Source organism: Ochotona curzoniae, unplaced genomic scaffold (genome assembly GCF_017591425.1).
Source record: "Ochotona curzoniae isolate NIBS_2020 unplaced genomic scaffold, NIBS_Ocur_1.0 contig_883, whole genome shotgun sequence".
Lineage (NCBI taxonomy): Eukaryota > Metazoa > Chordata > Mammalia > Lagomorpha > Ochotonidae > Ochotona > Ochotona curzoniae.
The window spans coordinates 31,563,344-31,578,813 of record NW_024466599.1 but is presented as its reverse complement, the minus strand read 5'-3'; the positions used below and the strand labels follow the sequence as shown (position 1 = coordinate 31,578,813).

At 44.1% G+C, this 15,470-nt stretch overlaps 2 protein-coding genes across 3 annotated transcripts in view; one reads left to right on the top strand and one right to left on the bottom strand.

Annotated features, from left to right (window-relative positions):
- CAMKMT (calmodulin-lysine N-methyltransferase) overlaps positions 1–5,320 on the bottom strand; it is a 368,333-nt gene extending 363,013 nt beyond the window's left edge. The window contains exon 1 of the mRNA XM_040993199.1: positions 5,047–5,320. Coding sequence (XP_040849133.1) covers positions 5,047–5,184 — 138 coding nt within the window. The 5' untranslated portion in view covers positions 5,185–5,320. The remainder of the gene's footprint in view (positions 1–5,046) is intronic.
- Positions 5,321–5,672: 352 nt separating this feature from the next.
- The window catches only part of PREPL (prolyl endopeptidase like), a 52,075-nt gene continuing 42,277 nt past the window's right edge, over positions 5,673–15,470 (top strand). Inside the window, exons 1-2 of one of the 2 annotated variants that reach the window (XM_040993169.1) lie at positions 5,673–5,806; positions 7,048–7,533. In XM_040993169.1, the coding sequence (XP_040849103.1) occupies positions 7,315–7,533 (219 nt within the window). In that variant the 5' untranslated portion in view covers positions 5,673–5,806; positions 7,048–7,314. The remainder of the gene's footprint in view (positions 5,807–7,047; positions 7,534–15,470) is intronic. The other variant, XM_040993170.1, reaches the window with a different exon arrangement.

Below are 15,470 nucleotides of genomic sequence, written 5' to 3'. Positions count from 1 at the left end.
TGGCTTCGAATTGGCTCAGCTTCAGATGCTGTGGCCATTTGGGGGAGTGAACTAGAGGATGGAAGAACACTCTCCCTATATCTTCTCCTGTCTGTATATCTGCCTTTCCAATAAAAAATACATAAATCTTTTTTAAAGATCCAATTGCATAAAAATTTACCACCCAAATTAGAGGACTCATATATTGTTTACTTACATTGTTTCTATCCTATCTTTTAGGTTAACTTGCAACTTTTCAGTGTTGTAAACAGTGCCATGATAACCTCATTTGTATCTGAACATCTCCAGCCTTTATGAATATGGATCTAGAGACTTCCAGGCTTCATCCAATTAAAGTTGGCACTAGACTCAAATGCTAGACTTAGCTCATGACCCATTACCAATGATGATCTAGACCAGCCAGATTTTTCTCTCAGAAATGTGAATTATGAGGGTAGGTGTCTGAGCTGTTATGCCACTTGGGATGCCTACATTCCATAATTGAGCACCTGAGCCCTGACTTCCAATTTGTTTCCTGCTGATACAGAGTTGGCAAGCTAGCAGCTAATGGCTCAAGTAGTTGGGTCCATGCCACTCCCATGGGAAACCTGTTCTGGGTTCTGGCTACTGCCTTCATCCTAGTGCACCGCAGACCACTGCAGGCATTTGAGAAATGAAATCAGCAAGACAGGTAGGTGTCCTCATGCCAGACAGTTAACATGAAGGGCCATGGACAGCACTGGAGTTCAATGGGGTCATGAAAAAAATTACTAAGGTGAAAAGAGAAGCAAATGTTATAAAAATATCTGACACAAGAAAGGGAGTCACATACCTCTAGCATTGCTTAGATTCCTCACTATTCTGAGTACATATGAGACTAGAAGATTCATTTGAGACATTTACTAATATCCTGAAGATGTTTCATATGTGTGGTAGATTACATTATTATAAATATTCACTTCTTCCTCGCTCTTTTGCTATACCCAAGAAAACAGTATACTTCTCTGCCCTTTCACTTTAGACTTGGTTAAGAATCTTACCTTGACCAACAAGATGTTAGCAAACAGGATACAAAAGGAACTTAAAATGTGTGACAGACAAACCTTTGGTGCAATGGTTAAAACAGAGTTTCAGATGTCTGAATCCCACGTTAAGAGTATCTGGTTCAACTCCCAACTGTACTTCCAATTCAGCTTCCTAATGGGCCATACTTTGGGAAGGCAGCAGATAACGGTTTAAGTACTTGTGACTTGACATCCAGGTGGGTGACCTAAACTGAGTTTCTGGTTCCTACCTTCAGCCTGGTCTAGGCCTGACTTTTACAAAAATATGGAGAGTGAACCAGTCCATGAAAGATTGGCTGAGCTTGCCCTCTTATACGTCTACCATCACCATGAGAACATGTCAAGTGGTCCAATGATTAGGGCACGCAGCATATTCACTCAACTTCTGTCAGTAGGCTCCCAGGTGACACATAGATGCACAAAAAATAAGTGCTCCCTGCTATAACTCATTACAACAGTATGGCTGCTTGTTACTTAGCAACTGCTAACTGATGTAACTGATGTAACTAAGTGAGGTGTTACGGACCACTTAGAAAATTATCTCCACTGTCAAGCTATCCACAAACAACAGTATTTACTACAAATCAACTTGCCAGGCCCCATACTAGTGCAGAAGATGAAAGTTAATAATACATCATCTTTTCCCAGGAAGAACTCCCAATCTAGTGAAAAAGACAAACATTCAAATAGTCCCCCCCAAAATGTGGTCAAAAAACAATGTGATAAAAATTTGCTGGAACAGCAAGGACCAGTTTGGGTTGAAGGTCAGTCAGGAAAAGCCACTGTTCCTGCTATGACAGGAGGTGGACTGAGTAGGGCTGGCTCATGCACCCACTGATAAGCGTGAAACCTGGCATTGGGAGAGGTTCTGATGGAGGAGCCTGGGCAACTCCTCTGGCAGGACACAGACTCGGCAGGTAAGCGCAAGAAACATGATAGGAAATAGCCCAGAACAGGCCATGGAAAGTTACCCACTGGCATACAATTGGCAGGGGTCAGGGGAAGATCAGGCTGAATTTGTCCACGTCATCCACTGGCAAATCCAAACACCAGAACAGTGTGGGTTGAGCCAGGTTTGGTCGCAACGAAGACCAGTGCACAATACAGAATGCCAAGGTGAGGTTGCCTGTTCTGGAAGGGACCCCAGCGCCCAACCAGCAAGCATGAGAACAAGGAAGGGAGGGGGCAGAGCCGGCAGGGGAATAAATGGTGGTTCCTTTGCTGGAAAGCTACTCCCGCTGGAGAACATGAGCTGGGATGGGGGCAGACCAGACTAGGCAGGGCTGCAACACCTGTGCGCCTCATGTGGACTAGATCAGGGAAAAACCAGGCTGGGCTGATTATTCCTACTGGTGCAAACAAAATTAGAGTGGGTGAGGGTTGTTTGGGCTTAGCCACAGCATCAGCTGGCAGAAGCTGGCACTGGGAGCTAGTTCTGTCAAGTCAAACCACAGAACTATCTGGAGAGTGCATAATCTGGGAGTGGGAGAGACCTAGGAGGGAAATAGTGGGCTCTTCCCTCTTGGGTTACCACTTCCACGGGAGGACATAAAACTAAGACAGCAGCTGGGGTGGAATGGGGTATGGGACAGCCTGGACTAGTCCACTGGACATACTAGCAAACCAGGGTAAGGAGCAGACCTGGTGGGGGTTATTATGGGTCGCTCCAACTAGGCGGCAACTCCCACTGGTTTATGCGAGGGCCGGGTATATGCTGGGCAGAACCAGGCTGGACTGCAACACCCATTGGTACCAGTGGAAGCCGGGAGTGAAAACAGAACCAACCCAGTAATTGCAACCACCAGCTGATCGGGGCAATGGACTGTGCCGGGCCCTGTACTTGCTAGCACATACAAGAATCTGATTTGAGAACACCTCAGACAAAGTTTCTTTGGAGATCTCCACAATCAAAATGCTGGATTCAGAACCCTAACCAAGAAAAGAGAGAAGACAGAACAGGTCAACCAACCATCTCAGCTATATGTTGGCAGTGAAATACGGGGTAACCAGAGACTCTATGATGGACTATGTCAACCAGTGGATTCTTCAAGGACCTCATAGTGCTTGGAGTGGCAAGACTGGCAGCAATTCATACCGGTTGAAATATCAAAACCACATGAGCAAGAACCTCAGAGCATACCCTACATCCGGGACCTGGGGAGGGTGGGAAATTTGGTGGGCCTTCTCTCTTAATACCCCCCTTTAAACATGAAGGAAACAATATGGAAAAAATAAGTCTTACTCACTTTCCTGTAGCCCTTGAACCCTTTACCCTAATTAACTATGTAAAGATTGTCAAAATATATTTTAAAAAATGCAAAAAAAAAATTTGCTGGCCCTGATCTTAGGGGTGGCTTCACGGAAGGGCAGAAAGAAATGGAGGTGTGAAGAAAGAAGAGTCATTCAGTAGTAAGCAAGAAGAGAAGCAGGCACATGCGAGCTAACATACTACAAGTCAAAATGTGTAGAAAGTTCAAATAGTATCATAGCTGAAAAGTGTCTATTCTGACTTGGGCAGCAGCTCTGAGTGAATTTATATGCTGATGAGCTAGAGTTTTTACTGCACTCTGAAATAGTAAAATCATGTCATAGCACAGTGAAAGAACAAAGTGCGTGTCACAACGTTTACATGCATATCCAGGATGGGGACCCCTTATCTGAAATGTTTGGGACCTAACATGTCTCAAACTTTAGGTTCGGGAATATTTGCTGAAGCCTCATAATATATCTTGACAATGATACCCAAGCTTAAATAAGAAATCCATTTTTGTTTTGTGAAACAGCACCTGCATTTTCACTGGGACTGCCACATGAAGTCAAGCGTGAAACACCTCAAGTTCACATCATATCACGCTAAAAAGTTTCAGATTCTGGAACAATTCAGATTTCATATTCTTAGATTAAATATACTCTTTAAGAGTGTGTGTGTGGGGGTGTGTGTGTGTTTGACTAAGTTAAGGTCCTTCCTTATTCACTGGTTTGATTACTTTGTCTTCAAAGATGTTCACTTCACTAGAGACAGTTCCAGTGACATTGATTGATGAGGGTACTGTATTACCATTTATAACATGAACAGAAAAACCAGATCACTACGTGTCTGCAAGACTGTCAATGCAGCAGCAAAGAAACGATCTTTAGCTTAATGAATTACATTGTATCAATACTAAAAAAGCCAAAATATGCAAACACGACGTCCAAGAAAATCATTCCCTAAACACCAAAAGTACAGTCTCCAACAAGGCGGCTGTAGCCAGGCAATGCCTCGGCAACCAGTTAGAAATGGCAAGAAAAAGTTTTCTGTAGGAACCCTCAGGCAGAGGGACAACCCCGGTGTGTGAAACCCACACACAGTTAGGAAGGAGCACGTGTGTAAAACAGATTTTCCATCAGATGTGTAGAGGGAGTAAAGCCATCAGGAAAAGCAGCAAGTGGGAATTGAGAGACGCTCTGGTCATTGATAACACATGTCAGTGCACCCTGGCCCCTCCAAATGCCAAGGTGAGCAGGCACTGCGAGCATTCGAAAGACGGAAAGAATTTTCTAGTCAGGCAGCTCTTCACCTTCCGAGGAAACCCAGGCAACGCCAAGAACGTCACCGCCGCCAAGAGACGTCAAGAGACGTGCGGTCGGGGACCGGGCTGCGAGTTCGGAAGCAAGGAGAAACTCGGGGAAGCAAGCAGCACGGCAGCGGGACGGAGAGCCCACGGAAGGGGCTGGCGAGCAGCGAGCCGAAAGTTCTGCGGGCGCCGGCAAAAGTCCTGCAAGGAGATCTTCCCCAGGAGCCCTGCTACCACGACCGCTCCCCAGCCAGCCCAACCCCGCTGGATCCCTCCTTTTTTAGTAAGAGCCCTCGGTGAGGCAAAGGAGGCACTTGTCCCCACACAAACTGAAAGCGGACTGGGGCGGAGCTCCTTAGGAGCGTCAGCCGGGACCCGAGGCGAGCTCCGCACCTGCGAGGGGAGTGGCCGGCAGCACAGGTGAGGCGCGTCGGGCTCTGCCTTACCTGCCGCAGGAGCTTCCACCGGGCAGCTCCCAGGGACGCCGAGGCTGCTGGCCCCCGAGCCGCGCCGTCAGCTGCCGAGTCCTCACCCACGGCTCGCTCAGCCTCGCCCTCCCCGACGTCCGCGACTCTGGACTCCATCTCACCGGACCCGCCTAGACGTGAAACGTGCGGCGGCCACAGCTCTTTTCTGTCAGGACCTGCCTACTACTTCCCTGTCAGGACCTGGGACGGCCGGCCTCTCTCCTCAGAGGCTCCGGCAAGCGCGCCCTCCCCGAAGTCTGCATTTCCGGTATTCGCGTCTCCTTGACAACCAAGGAAGCGCCGTTACGTCACTGCACCATTTTGCTGGCGGCCATCTTGAGTGAGGGCACGCCAGAGGAGGAGGGAGTGTGGCAGAGCTAAGAGGACGCTTTGCCTCCTAGTTTTCTGCCTTGTTGTTTCGGCTAGAGCTCAGAAAATCAGCACAGACACCTGAGCCTTCCACCTTTCGAGACTCCGTGACATTCGGAGGGGAAAGTCCCTCCATGACCACGACAAAGATGGCGAAATCGGCGTGGCGCTCGTGCTGGAGCGGGGTTACGTCAGGCGGCGTGCTGCAAACCCGCGCTGGGCGGCCGAGGCCAGGTTGTCGCTGTGTGGGCTGCAGGACGCAGACCTCGGCTGGACGCCGCTGCGGTCGCTCCCGCGGCTTCCCGAGAGCTTCAGGGCCTCCGGCCTGCCTGCCCTCGTTTGTATACAGAGCCAGGCTGACTGAATCTGCGTACGTATGCGGGGCCGTCCTGGAGGGGTGTGGGGGGTCTCATCCCGTCTCCTCATTCATTCTTCCTCCACCAGCCACCCCTCAACCCGTGGGTCCCCGCTTGTGGACGTTTGTCCCTTGACTGCGGGGCAGCTGGTGCCACTCCGGCTCGCACTCAGGCCTTCTCATCCCGGGGGGTGGAGAGTTGCGCTGGAACGCCAGGAGGGTCTCCCGGGGGCGCCGGCTCTGTCTGCCCCACCCGCGAGCCGAGCCTTGCCTGGAGGCCTTCTCCCTCCAGGTGCAGGTGCGTGACCGAGGCGCTGGACGCAGCTGCGGGAGTTTAGGTCCCTTGTTAGGGATCTTTCCCCCTACCCCCTTCCTTTTAGCTGCCATCCATCCTAGCTGCTGCTCCCCATCCCGGCTCTCCCGTTATTTTGCTGCGACACAGACGACGAAGGGGGCAGGGGCGTCGTAGCGACGCAGACGTCCACTTTTGACAACAGGGGACATTTTGTGGAAGAGTTAGGCGACGACATTCAATAAACCTGCATTAGTCCTCTCCTGATCCTAGCGGTTGCTGCCTACAAGACGCTAACCTGAAGTTACCCAAGTTGCCTTATTAGATTCGTAGAGCAGCAACCCAGAAGGTCAGTGATATTATTATTTAAGGTTGGCAGAAACGGAGATCCAGAGAGAGTTCAGTGCACCTGGGTCTCTTTTAGTAACTGAAAACCCACCACCCAGCGGAATTGAGGCGCTTTCATGCTTTATCTGTGCATCACGCAGTGGTTTGTTTTTGGTCTTTTGTTTTTGTTGTTGTTGTTTGTTTTTTAAGAGCTGAATTACCTTCTTCACGTTAGAGTCCGATTATTTGTTTTGAAGATTTGGAATCGAACCACGTTGGACTTTTCACTGCCCTGCTTACTGTCCACGGAGAGCCAGTTTGCTCACCTGTAAAGGGAGTCAGATGAGCTACTTTATCAAATGACATGATATTTTAGTTAAACCAGGTGAAAGTTATCTGGACTAGAACCAACCCCCAGCAGATATCCATCACCCCTTCCCCATCACCCTTCAGTAATTGGATTTTTCAGTTTATCATCCAGTAGGTGCCAAAGATAGATCCAGCAGTTTGCACAAGGCCATTTTTTCTTTGTAAGCCCTAAGCTTTTCCTTCACTCCGTGCCCCGCAAAGCCCATTAACTTCTCTGCACATTTTTATTTTGCTTCTTGTTTTCTGTTTTTTGTTTTTTTTTTTTTAGTTTGTGCCCTCTTGTGTTCGACAATCAGTACTGGCGTAGTGTGACCCTGATAGAACTGACTCCCAGTGAGACACTCAAGTCACAACCACCGCGAAGTCATGATTTGAGTGAAGTGTTTTTCACACAGGTTTTTAGACTTCCCTGATGTGTCAGCTGTTGGCAGTTATTGATGACTGAACAGGGGTGCAGACCCCTGAGGGGAGGGATAAGAACTGCCAGTGTACCCCTGAAATCATTCAGGGAGCAAGGCCCCGGGACTTTGGTATCATGCAGCAGAAGACCAGATTATTTCTCCGAATTCTGAAGTATAGTATTCCTCAGCTGGGGAAATGCGCGCAGAAACAGAGTGTGAATCAAAGTACCTTCGCTGATCACTGTTACAGTAGCATAAAGCTGAATCACTCTCACCCCACCAAGTGTCTGCAGCGTAAACCCAAGATAACAGAGTTAGCAGGAAGCGGCCCGAGGAGGAGCTTCTCGTGGAAGGTATGAACTGTTTCAGGTAACCTGTCTGTAGGACGTTAAGATTAATTCCGGTGTAAGAATACAGACTGGATAGACTGTCAGAGAGACTGATTTTTCCCAAGTTTAATTTGATCCTTTTAAGCTTTTCAAGCCTAATTGTACAAAATGTAAGTATGGAAGAATATGTGTGAGGGTACTTCAGAAAGTTCATGGAAAAATAGATGAAAACATTTAGTTCAAAAAAATTGTGAAATCCCTACAGAGCTGTTTCATCATGCATGTTTTCCAAGAGCTTTGAAAAGATCCCTCATACATATTTATACGGTCCTAGTGTAAAATATAAAAATGTAGACTTATCAAAAATAATTCTCTTCAGGCCTTCCTTACTGTGCTTGCCAGTGGGTTTTAAAACACAGCCTTCTGAAAGTACTAGAATACTAAATTATAGCTCCTAATAAAACCTAATAATATTCTTAGTGTCTTATGAAGCCCAAATTAGTAAACTTCACTAAAAGCTATATAATTGTGTGCTGTTTCTGTTTTTAAAAAGTGAAATAAAAAACATTGAGATCTATCTTGAAGAGGAAGGGATCCCTGATTGCCCAAATACATTCACATGTCCGTTGTTACCTGGGTCAGTCAGCCTACACTTGTCACTTTTTGCAATTAACAGTGTTCCTTTTCCTCTGAAAAGCCTCCTGCTTATAATCGTACATTATATGGATATGAAGCTGTTTATTCTGCTGCCTCTTTAGCATACCTCCCTTCACCTTTTGCTTGTATGTCGTAAATTCTTTCATTAGGTTTGATGGTGGTATTCCTGCAGTATTTTAGCACAATTTACAATTTTAATTTGTTTAAAATATAAGCTTTGTTATATTGTACTTTTAATTCTTAGTTTAATTTTTATTTTGTTTCATTGGTGCTTTTGCTTGTACTCTATTTTGGCTTTCTCTTAATTGTAATACGTCGTGTACGATTTGCTGTTTTAAGTCTACAATCTTGCGACGTTACTTAACATCCACACTGCAGCCATCACCACTGTTTCCAGGACCCCGCCCCCCCCAATGTCTTAAGCTTAATTTCCCATTTTCCCTTTCCTTCAGCCACTAGTACCTGTCATCTACTCTTTTTTTTTTTCCATGATTGATTGATTGATTTTTGGGAAGGCAGATTTGTATAGAAAGAAGGCGAGACACCTAGAGAAAGATTTTGCATCTGCTGGTTCATTCCCCATATGGTTACAAAACGGCTTGAGCTGAGCCAATCCGAAGCCAGGAGCTAGGAGCTTCTTCGGAGTCCCATGTGGGTGTAGAGTCCCAAGGCTTTGGGCCATCCTCCACTGCTTTCCCAGGCCACAAACAGGGAGCTGAATCGGAAGTGGAGCAACCAGGATACAAACTGGCTCCAATATGAGATACTGTCACTTGTAGATGGAGGAATGGTCAGTAGAACCATTGCACCAGCCCCATCTACTTTCTATCTATACAAATTTGCCTGTTCTAGCTAGGTATTTCACATCAGTCAAATCATGAAATATTTATGCTTTGTGTTTGGTTCACTAAGCATGATGGTTTCAAGATCTGTTCATGTCACTGTGTTGCAGAACTTCAGTCCTTGTTACTTTTTTTCTTAAATAATCTTACTTAGTTGATTAGTGTGCAAAGGGTCAAGCGCTACAGGAAAGTGGGTATTACCATTGTTTCCACTCTAATATCATCATTTTCCCCCCAGTCCTTGTTACTTCTGAATGCTATGTCATCCTAAGCATAAGGCCACGTTGTAATCATGTCATCTGTTGTTTGAATGGTGGCCAGCTGCTGCTTTTTTAGCCTTACCATTTTTCTGGTTTTTACCCCGGTGTGGCTGTTTTCTTAGCTCATACCTCCTATGGCATGTGTATATACTTATTTCTTGTATCATTTTATCTCTCAGTCTTCTCACTCACCTAGGCTTTCACTTTTCATGTTTAGGTCTTTCATATTATTTTCCTTTTTATAGATCTTACCTTAGTTGAAACTGTCTTTATTCACTTAAAAATCCTTACATCTTTTTATTTTTGTTAAAATTTGTGTGTTTTTTTTTCTCTAACATTCTTATCTTGTTAGAACAATAAAAATGCCTAAATTGTACCTGCTGGACCAAATTTAGGCATTTAGTTGGTTTTGTGTCTAGAACATTTTGTCATCATGTACTTTGAACTCAGTTTATAAATAGTAGATGGGAGTTACCATCATTAGGGTAACAGCTGTGAGATGAGCTCACGTTCTAAAGGAGGTTGATTATTTTTTCTTCCCATTTGTTCCTGAAACAGCTTTTCAGGTCTGTCTCATAGATTCCCAGTATTTTTCTACCTGACTCAGTGACCTAAAGAGAAGAACCTGTGTCAGCAATTCCTTGACCTGATACAGTGTCCTGCTCTGAAACGTCAGACAGAATTCCTTGTATGAGAGTGATCTGCTCTCAGAGCCGTGGTCTTCATCCCTCAGGATCACTGAGACCCTGGCAAGCTTTGTAGAGATTCCCCTGGCTGCTGTGGGAAGACCTCCAAACAGGATTGCACCTGCCTTCTGTTAGCCAGCATCCATTGAGTTTCAGCTTTGTTTTCTCACAGGTGACAACAGAGTAGGAAACATAGATAATCTTTAGGCAAAGTAAAATATGACTGCCTAAGTACTAATTCACCAAGTTGGCAAAAAAAAAAGCAACATGTATAATAGGAATGATAGGAATGCTCGATAGCGAAAGATTTTACATGCACAGTCCTCCCCCCCCAAAAAAACTGATGTGCCTATTATCCCTTAGTGTTTTGATAGTCTTCCAGTTGCTAAGATTTCATGATTCTCTACCTTGTTATCTGAGCATCGGACATTTATCTGTAAATTTTCAACTCCTCAGTAGTGACCTCAGTAGTTCAGATATATTTCAGAAATTCTGGAGAGCTTTTTAGAAATGCCAACTCATGAATCCCCCACTGCGTAAGAGTCTTTGTGGTTGGAGCCTAGGAATCTGTTTTGTTCAAGTTCCTCAAGTAATTTTGAAAGTCCTAGCTATTAACAGTCGACTGTGTTTAGAAACTGGAAATACTTAGTGATGAAATGTTGATTTCTTTTTTTTTTTTTTAAGATTTATTTTATTTTTATTGGAAAGGTGGATATACAAAGAGGAGAGACAAAGAGGAAGATCTTCCATCCTATGATTCACTCCCCAAGTGAACGCAATGGCCAATGCTATGCCGATCCGAAGCCAGGATCCAGGAACTTCTTCCAGGTCTCCCACACGGGCGCAGGGTCCCAAAGCTTTGGGCCATCCTTGACTGCTTTCCCAGGCCACAAGCAGGGAGTTGGATGGGAAGTGAGGCCGCCAGGATTAGGACCAGCGCCCATATGGGATCCCAGGCATGCAAGGCGAGGACCTTAACCACTGCGCCACCGCGCCGGGCCCAAAATGTTGATTGATTTAGTTTGTGAAGGTCATATTGGCACAAACCTTAACTTCCCATTTTATGTTAGCCAAATGCAAGATGCACTTAACTATCACGTTCAGGTGCCAGTTAAGTGGTATTCAAAGACTAGCGTTAAACCAGCCACCACATTTCTTTGTCTTCCGTATAGTCCTGCTCTCCCTGGAAAAAATAATTTCTAATATCGTTCATCATGTTTAAATTCGGACAAGATAAAAAAGAATCAGAGACTCAACCAAAGGACCGAATCCTTTGGTTAGTCTAGTCATTTGCCTCTTTCTACCATACATGATAAGCGGCTCCTGCAGCAGTTTGTAAGAATCAGTCTAACAGGACACGGCGCAGTTGCGCTTACTTGGGGAGTGAATCATCGGACGAAGATCTTCCTCTCTGTCTCTCCTCTCTGTATATCCGCCTTTCCAATAAAAACATAATAAAAATAAATCTTAAAAAAAAAAAGAATCAGTCTAACAAATCTTGAATTTGTTTGAATTCTTAAACATTTTAACATCATTAGGAAAGAAGTTTTAAGGGAAAAGTGGGAAAAGAAAATAATGTGCTTTTTCTTTATAACTCATGAGTGGGACTGCCTTAAAGGTATAACTTTGTTGTTGCTGCTTCCACATTCTGGTATACTGTTTAATCTGCTTCATTAACATCTCTGTTGATGCCCCAAGAGTGCTGCGTGTTTCTACCCAGTAGGTCCTTCTCTCTCATCCTCTGATAGGCCAGCTCAGCAGGTCTGACACTCTTGACCGTGTCCTCTTGGTACACTCTCCCTCTGGGCCTCATGACTCCACATTTCCCCTTTTACATCAAGTCTGACCTCTTCAGTCTCCTCCTCTTTACCTCCACACTTTGGAGACTTCTCAGGGCGAGGTCCTGGCCCTTTTTTTCTTTTCCTTATCTTCTCAAAAGTACCATCAACAATTACTGTCTTCATCCCAGCCTCTCCTTTGAGGTACGTAATGTTTGGCCCCCCTAACCAGCAGTCTCTTACTAGACAACTCCCTGGCTTCGAGAACAAGCTGTCCACAGTTGAAATTCTTCTCCCAGTTGCAAGTCAGCTCTTTTTTATCTCATTGCTGTGTACTCTGTTGTTCAAGCTGGAGCACTGAGATAAACATTGTTCATTTGTCCCATTCATTTACACTGCTATGGCTTTTTTTCTTTTTTTTCCTTTCTTTTCCATCAAGTAAATTTCCAAGTCTGTATCAGAGGCTGAATGAGGACCAGCTTCAGAGAACTCAGTGGTTTTTCCCAGCCATCTGGTGGCCTGAGCTGTGGGAGCTGCAGACCAGGCCGCAGTGGCAGACTCAGCACTCCAGTCTTTAGGAGAACCAAACCAGCTTTTATTTCTGCTATATTTTGGGTTAGCCAGCAGTTATCTCTTAGCTATACTGCTGGTGGGCTCCTAACAAGGCTGATTACTTGCCTGCCCTCTTGTTCCTTCTGGTGCGTTTTGCAATGAGAAGGACGATCTTAAGCAATAAATAATATAAATAATATGACGCTCCAACTTAAATTCCTTTCATAACTTACTAGAAAATCCATTTTCCTAATCATATCCTTCATAATCATCAAGGCCTGGCCTCTCATTTCATACCACTTTGCCCCGTTTGCTTTGGCTAAGTCACAGGGATTATTTCTCAGAAACAGAACCATTTTCCATTCATGACTTTCATGTACTATTCCCTAGCCCTATTCACTACTAGATGAATAATACTTTATATTACTTCACTTAGATGTAACAATCAGAGGTTACTGTGGTTACCATGTTTAGAAATACCCTGCAATGCTTAGGACATAGAACCTGGCTGCTCAGCTTCCCATCTAATTTCTGCTAATGCATCTGGGAAAAGAGCAGGTGGCCTAAATACCTGAACTACTGCCACATACATACGAGACCTTCATATAGTTCCTGACTTCATCCTGGCCCAAGGCTTGTTATTGCAGGCATTTGGAAAGTGTACCAGCTAATGAAAGATCACACTGTCTCTTTTATTCTGCCTTTTGAATAAATGTGTTTAAAAACAGAAGTATCCTTTATTAGGAGGCTATAATCAAGAGCAAAAATAGAAGGATCTAGATACAGGAGGTTCAGCTCAGTGTGTCCCTGCAAATAATGTAACCAGAATGATCCTAGATGAACGAGGAAGTAAGCAGGGCCAAATCATTCAGAGGAAGTCCTATAAAATCTTGGAAGAAATCTGAACTGCCTTCAAAAACAGTTGAATGCCACTGAAAAATATAGGTATCAACAGAATTGCATTTTAGAAAAATCATTCTGACAGTTGCAGAAAACAGATTGAAAGTAGAAGATCTTGCAGTAATTCATGTGAATGAAGTTGAGAGCCTAAGGAAGACCACAGGAGTGCAAGGAAGTAGAAAAGAAGCTAAATTGAAGTTCATCATTAGAGGATGAACTTTTTGTTAAGATTTTGTTTTTATTATTGGACAGTTAGATACAAAGGAGGAGAGACAGAGAGGAATGTTCTGTCTGATGGTTCACTCCACAAGTGGCCCCAACAGCCAGAGCTGAGCCTATCTGAAGCCACGAGCCTGGAGCTTCCTCCAGATCTGCTGTGCGGGTACAGGGTTCCAAGGCTTTGGGCTTTCATCGATTGCTTTCCCAAGCCACAAGCAGGGAGCTGGAAGGGAAGTAAGGCCACTGGGCTTAGAACCGGCACCCAAATGGGATCCCGGCACATGCAAGCGAGGACTTTTAGTCATTAGGCTACCATGCTGGGCCCTAGAGAATAACTTAATTTGAGACATTTAGTGGGAGATTAGAATGGATAGGAAGATAAATCCTTTATCTGTCTGGATTCTACAATCCAAAGTTGTCTTAGAAAACTAAATTGGGAGGTTTTGTTTTCCTTAGTGAACGGCTGTAGACATGCCCAACAAGCCAAATTAGGCATCATATTAACTTTCCCAGGCCACAAAATTCTAAACTAAGCCTGAATCATCTTCAAATTCTTAAATGGGCTTTTTAAAAAATTTTCAAATATAGCCTTGGCTGTCATAATTTAAGAGCAAGAGAGGGGAAGAAAAAATATAACTTACTGTTGAAGCTGAGAATACAGTAGCAGTCGGCTGAGTCTAAAATTTGGAAGTTGTTATAACAGGTAGTAATTGAAAACACAGAAGTCATAATCCTATATTTAACTCTATGCTACTAATTTACATCATTTCAAATTTTTCTGTCTCATTCTTAAATTGAGAACCCTTTTTTTTTTAAGATTTATTTTTATTGGAAAGTCAGATGTACAGAAAGTAGGAGAGAAAGAGAGGAAGATCTTCCATTTGATGATTCACTCCCCAAGTGACTGCAATGACCAGTGCTGTGCCAGTCCGAAGCCAGGAGCCAGGAATCTCCTCCAGGTCTCCCATGCAGGTGCAGGGTCCCAAGGTGTTGGGTCATCCCAGGCTTTCGCAGGCCACAAGCAGGGAGCTGGATGGAAAGTGGAGCTGCCGGGATTAGAACTGGCACCCATATGGGATCCCAGAGGCAAGTTCAAGGTGAGGACTTTAAGCCTTTAGGCCACCATGCTGGGTTCCTAAATTGAAAACCGTTTAATGACAGCATTTTATGTATCTTATCCAGGATATATCTTAACTCACATAAAAGATAAGCAATAAATGTTTATTAAATGGTTAATGAATTTTTCTTAGGTAACTAAGTTTTACTGGAAAAAACACCAGAAATCATCTACTCTGAGCTCATCCTTTGTGTGTGTGTGTGTCTTGTATTTTGAGGGGCAGAAAAATACAAGGGGAGAAGGGACTCAATTACTTGAGTTACCATTGCTGCCTCGCAGGGTTTGCATTGATAGGAACCCTGGAATTGGGAGTTAGAGTCTTAGCCCTAGTGTAGGACCCGGTGCCGTAGCCCTGAGCCAGACACTAACTGCCTGTAACCTGTTTTTGATTTTATTTTTGCACATGGGTTGGGAATGGTAAGTGAATTATTGTTTCGTTTATAAATATCCAGTTCCCTCAGCACCATTTGTTGAAAATCTTATTCTTGTTGAATTGGCTTTTTTTTTCCTGCAATCTTGATAGTTGAGCATAAATACAAAGACTCCAAGTTCTATCTAGCTGATCTGTGTCTTTCTTTATGACAGTGTCACATTTTCAATTATTGTAGCTTTTTAGTAAAAGTCAGTGTATGTATGAGCTGTGTATTTATCACAGTGCCTCAGGTAGAATAAGAAAATTACTAGGGTTAGACCTAGACTGTAGTAACCTAATTCACAGTATCTTTGCTTTTCAGTACCTTTAATATAAGTTAGTACAAATATATAAAGAATAAAAAGTCAAAGTGGCTTTTTTCTAACCTGAGTAAATAACATGCATTTGAAGACTCCTGTCTACTTCTGTACATGTTTGTATATAAATGACATGTGTAGTTGTACCCACAGATAATACTGAGTTTTATGTTTGGGTTTTTTAAAAAGATCAATTTATTTGAAGGGCAAAGTCACAAAGC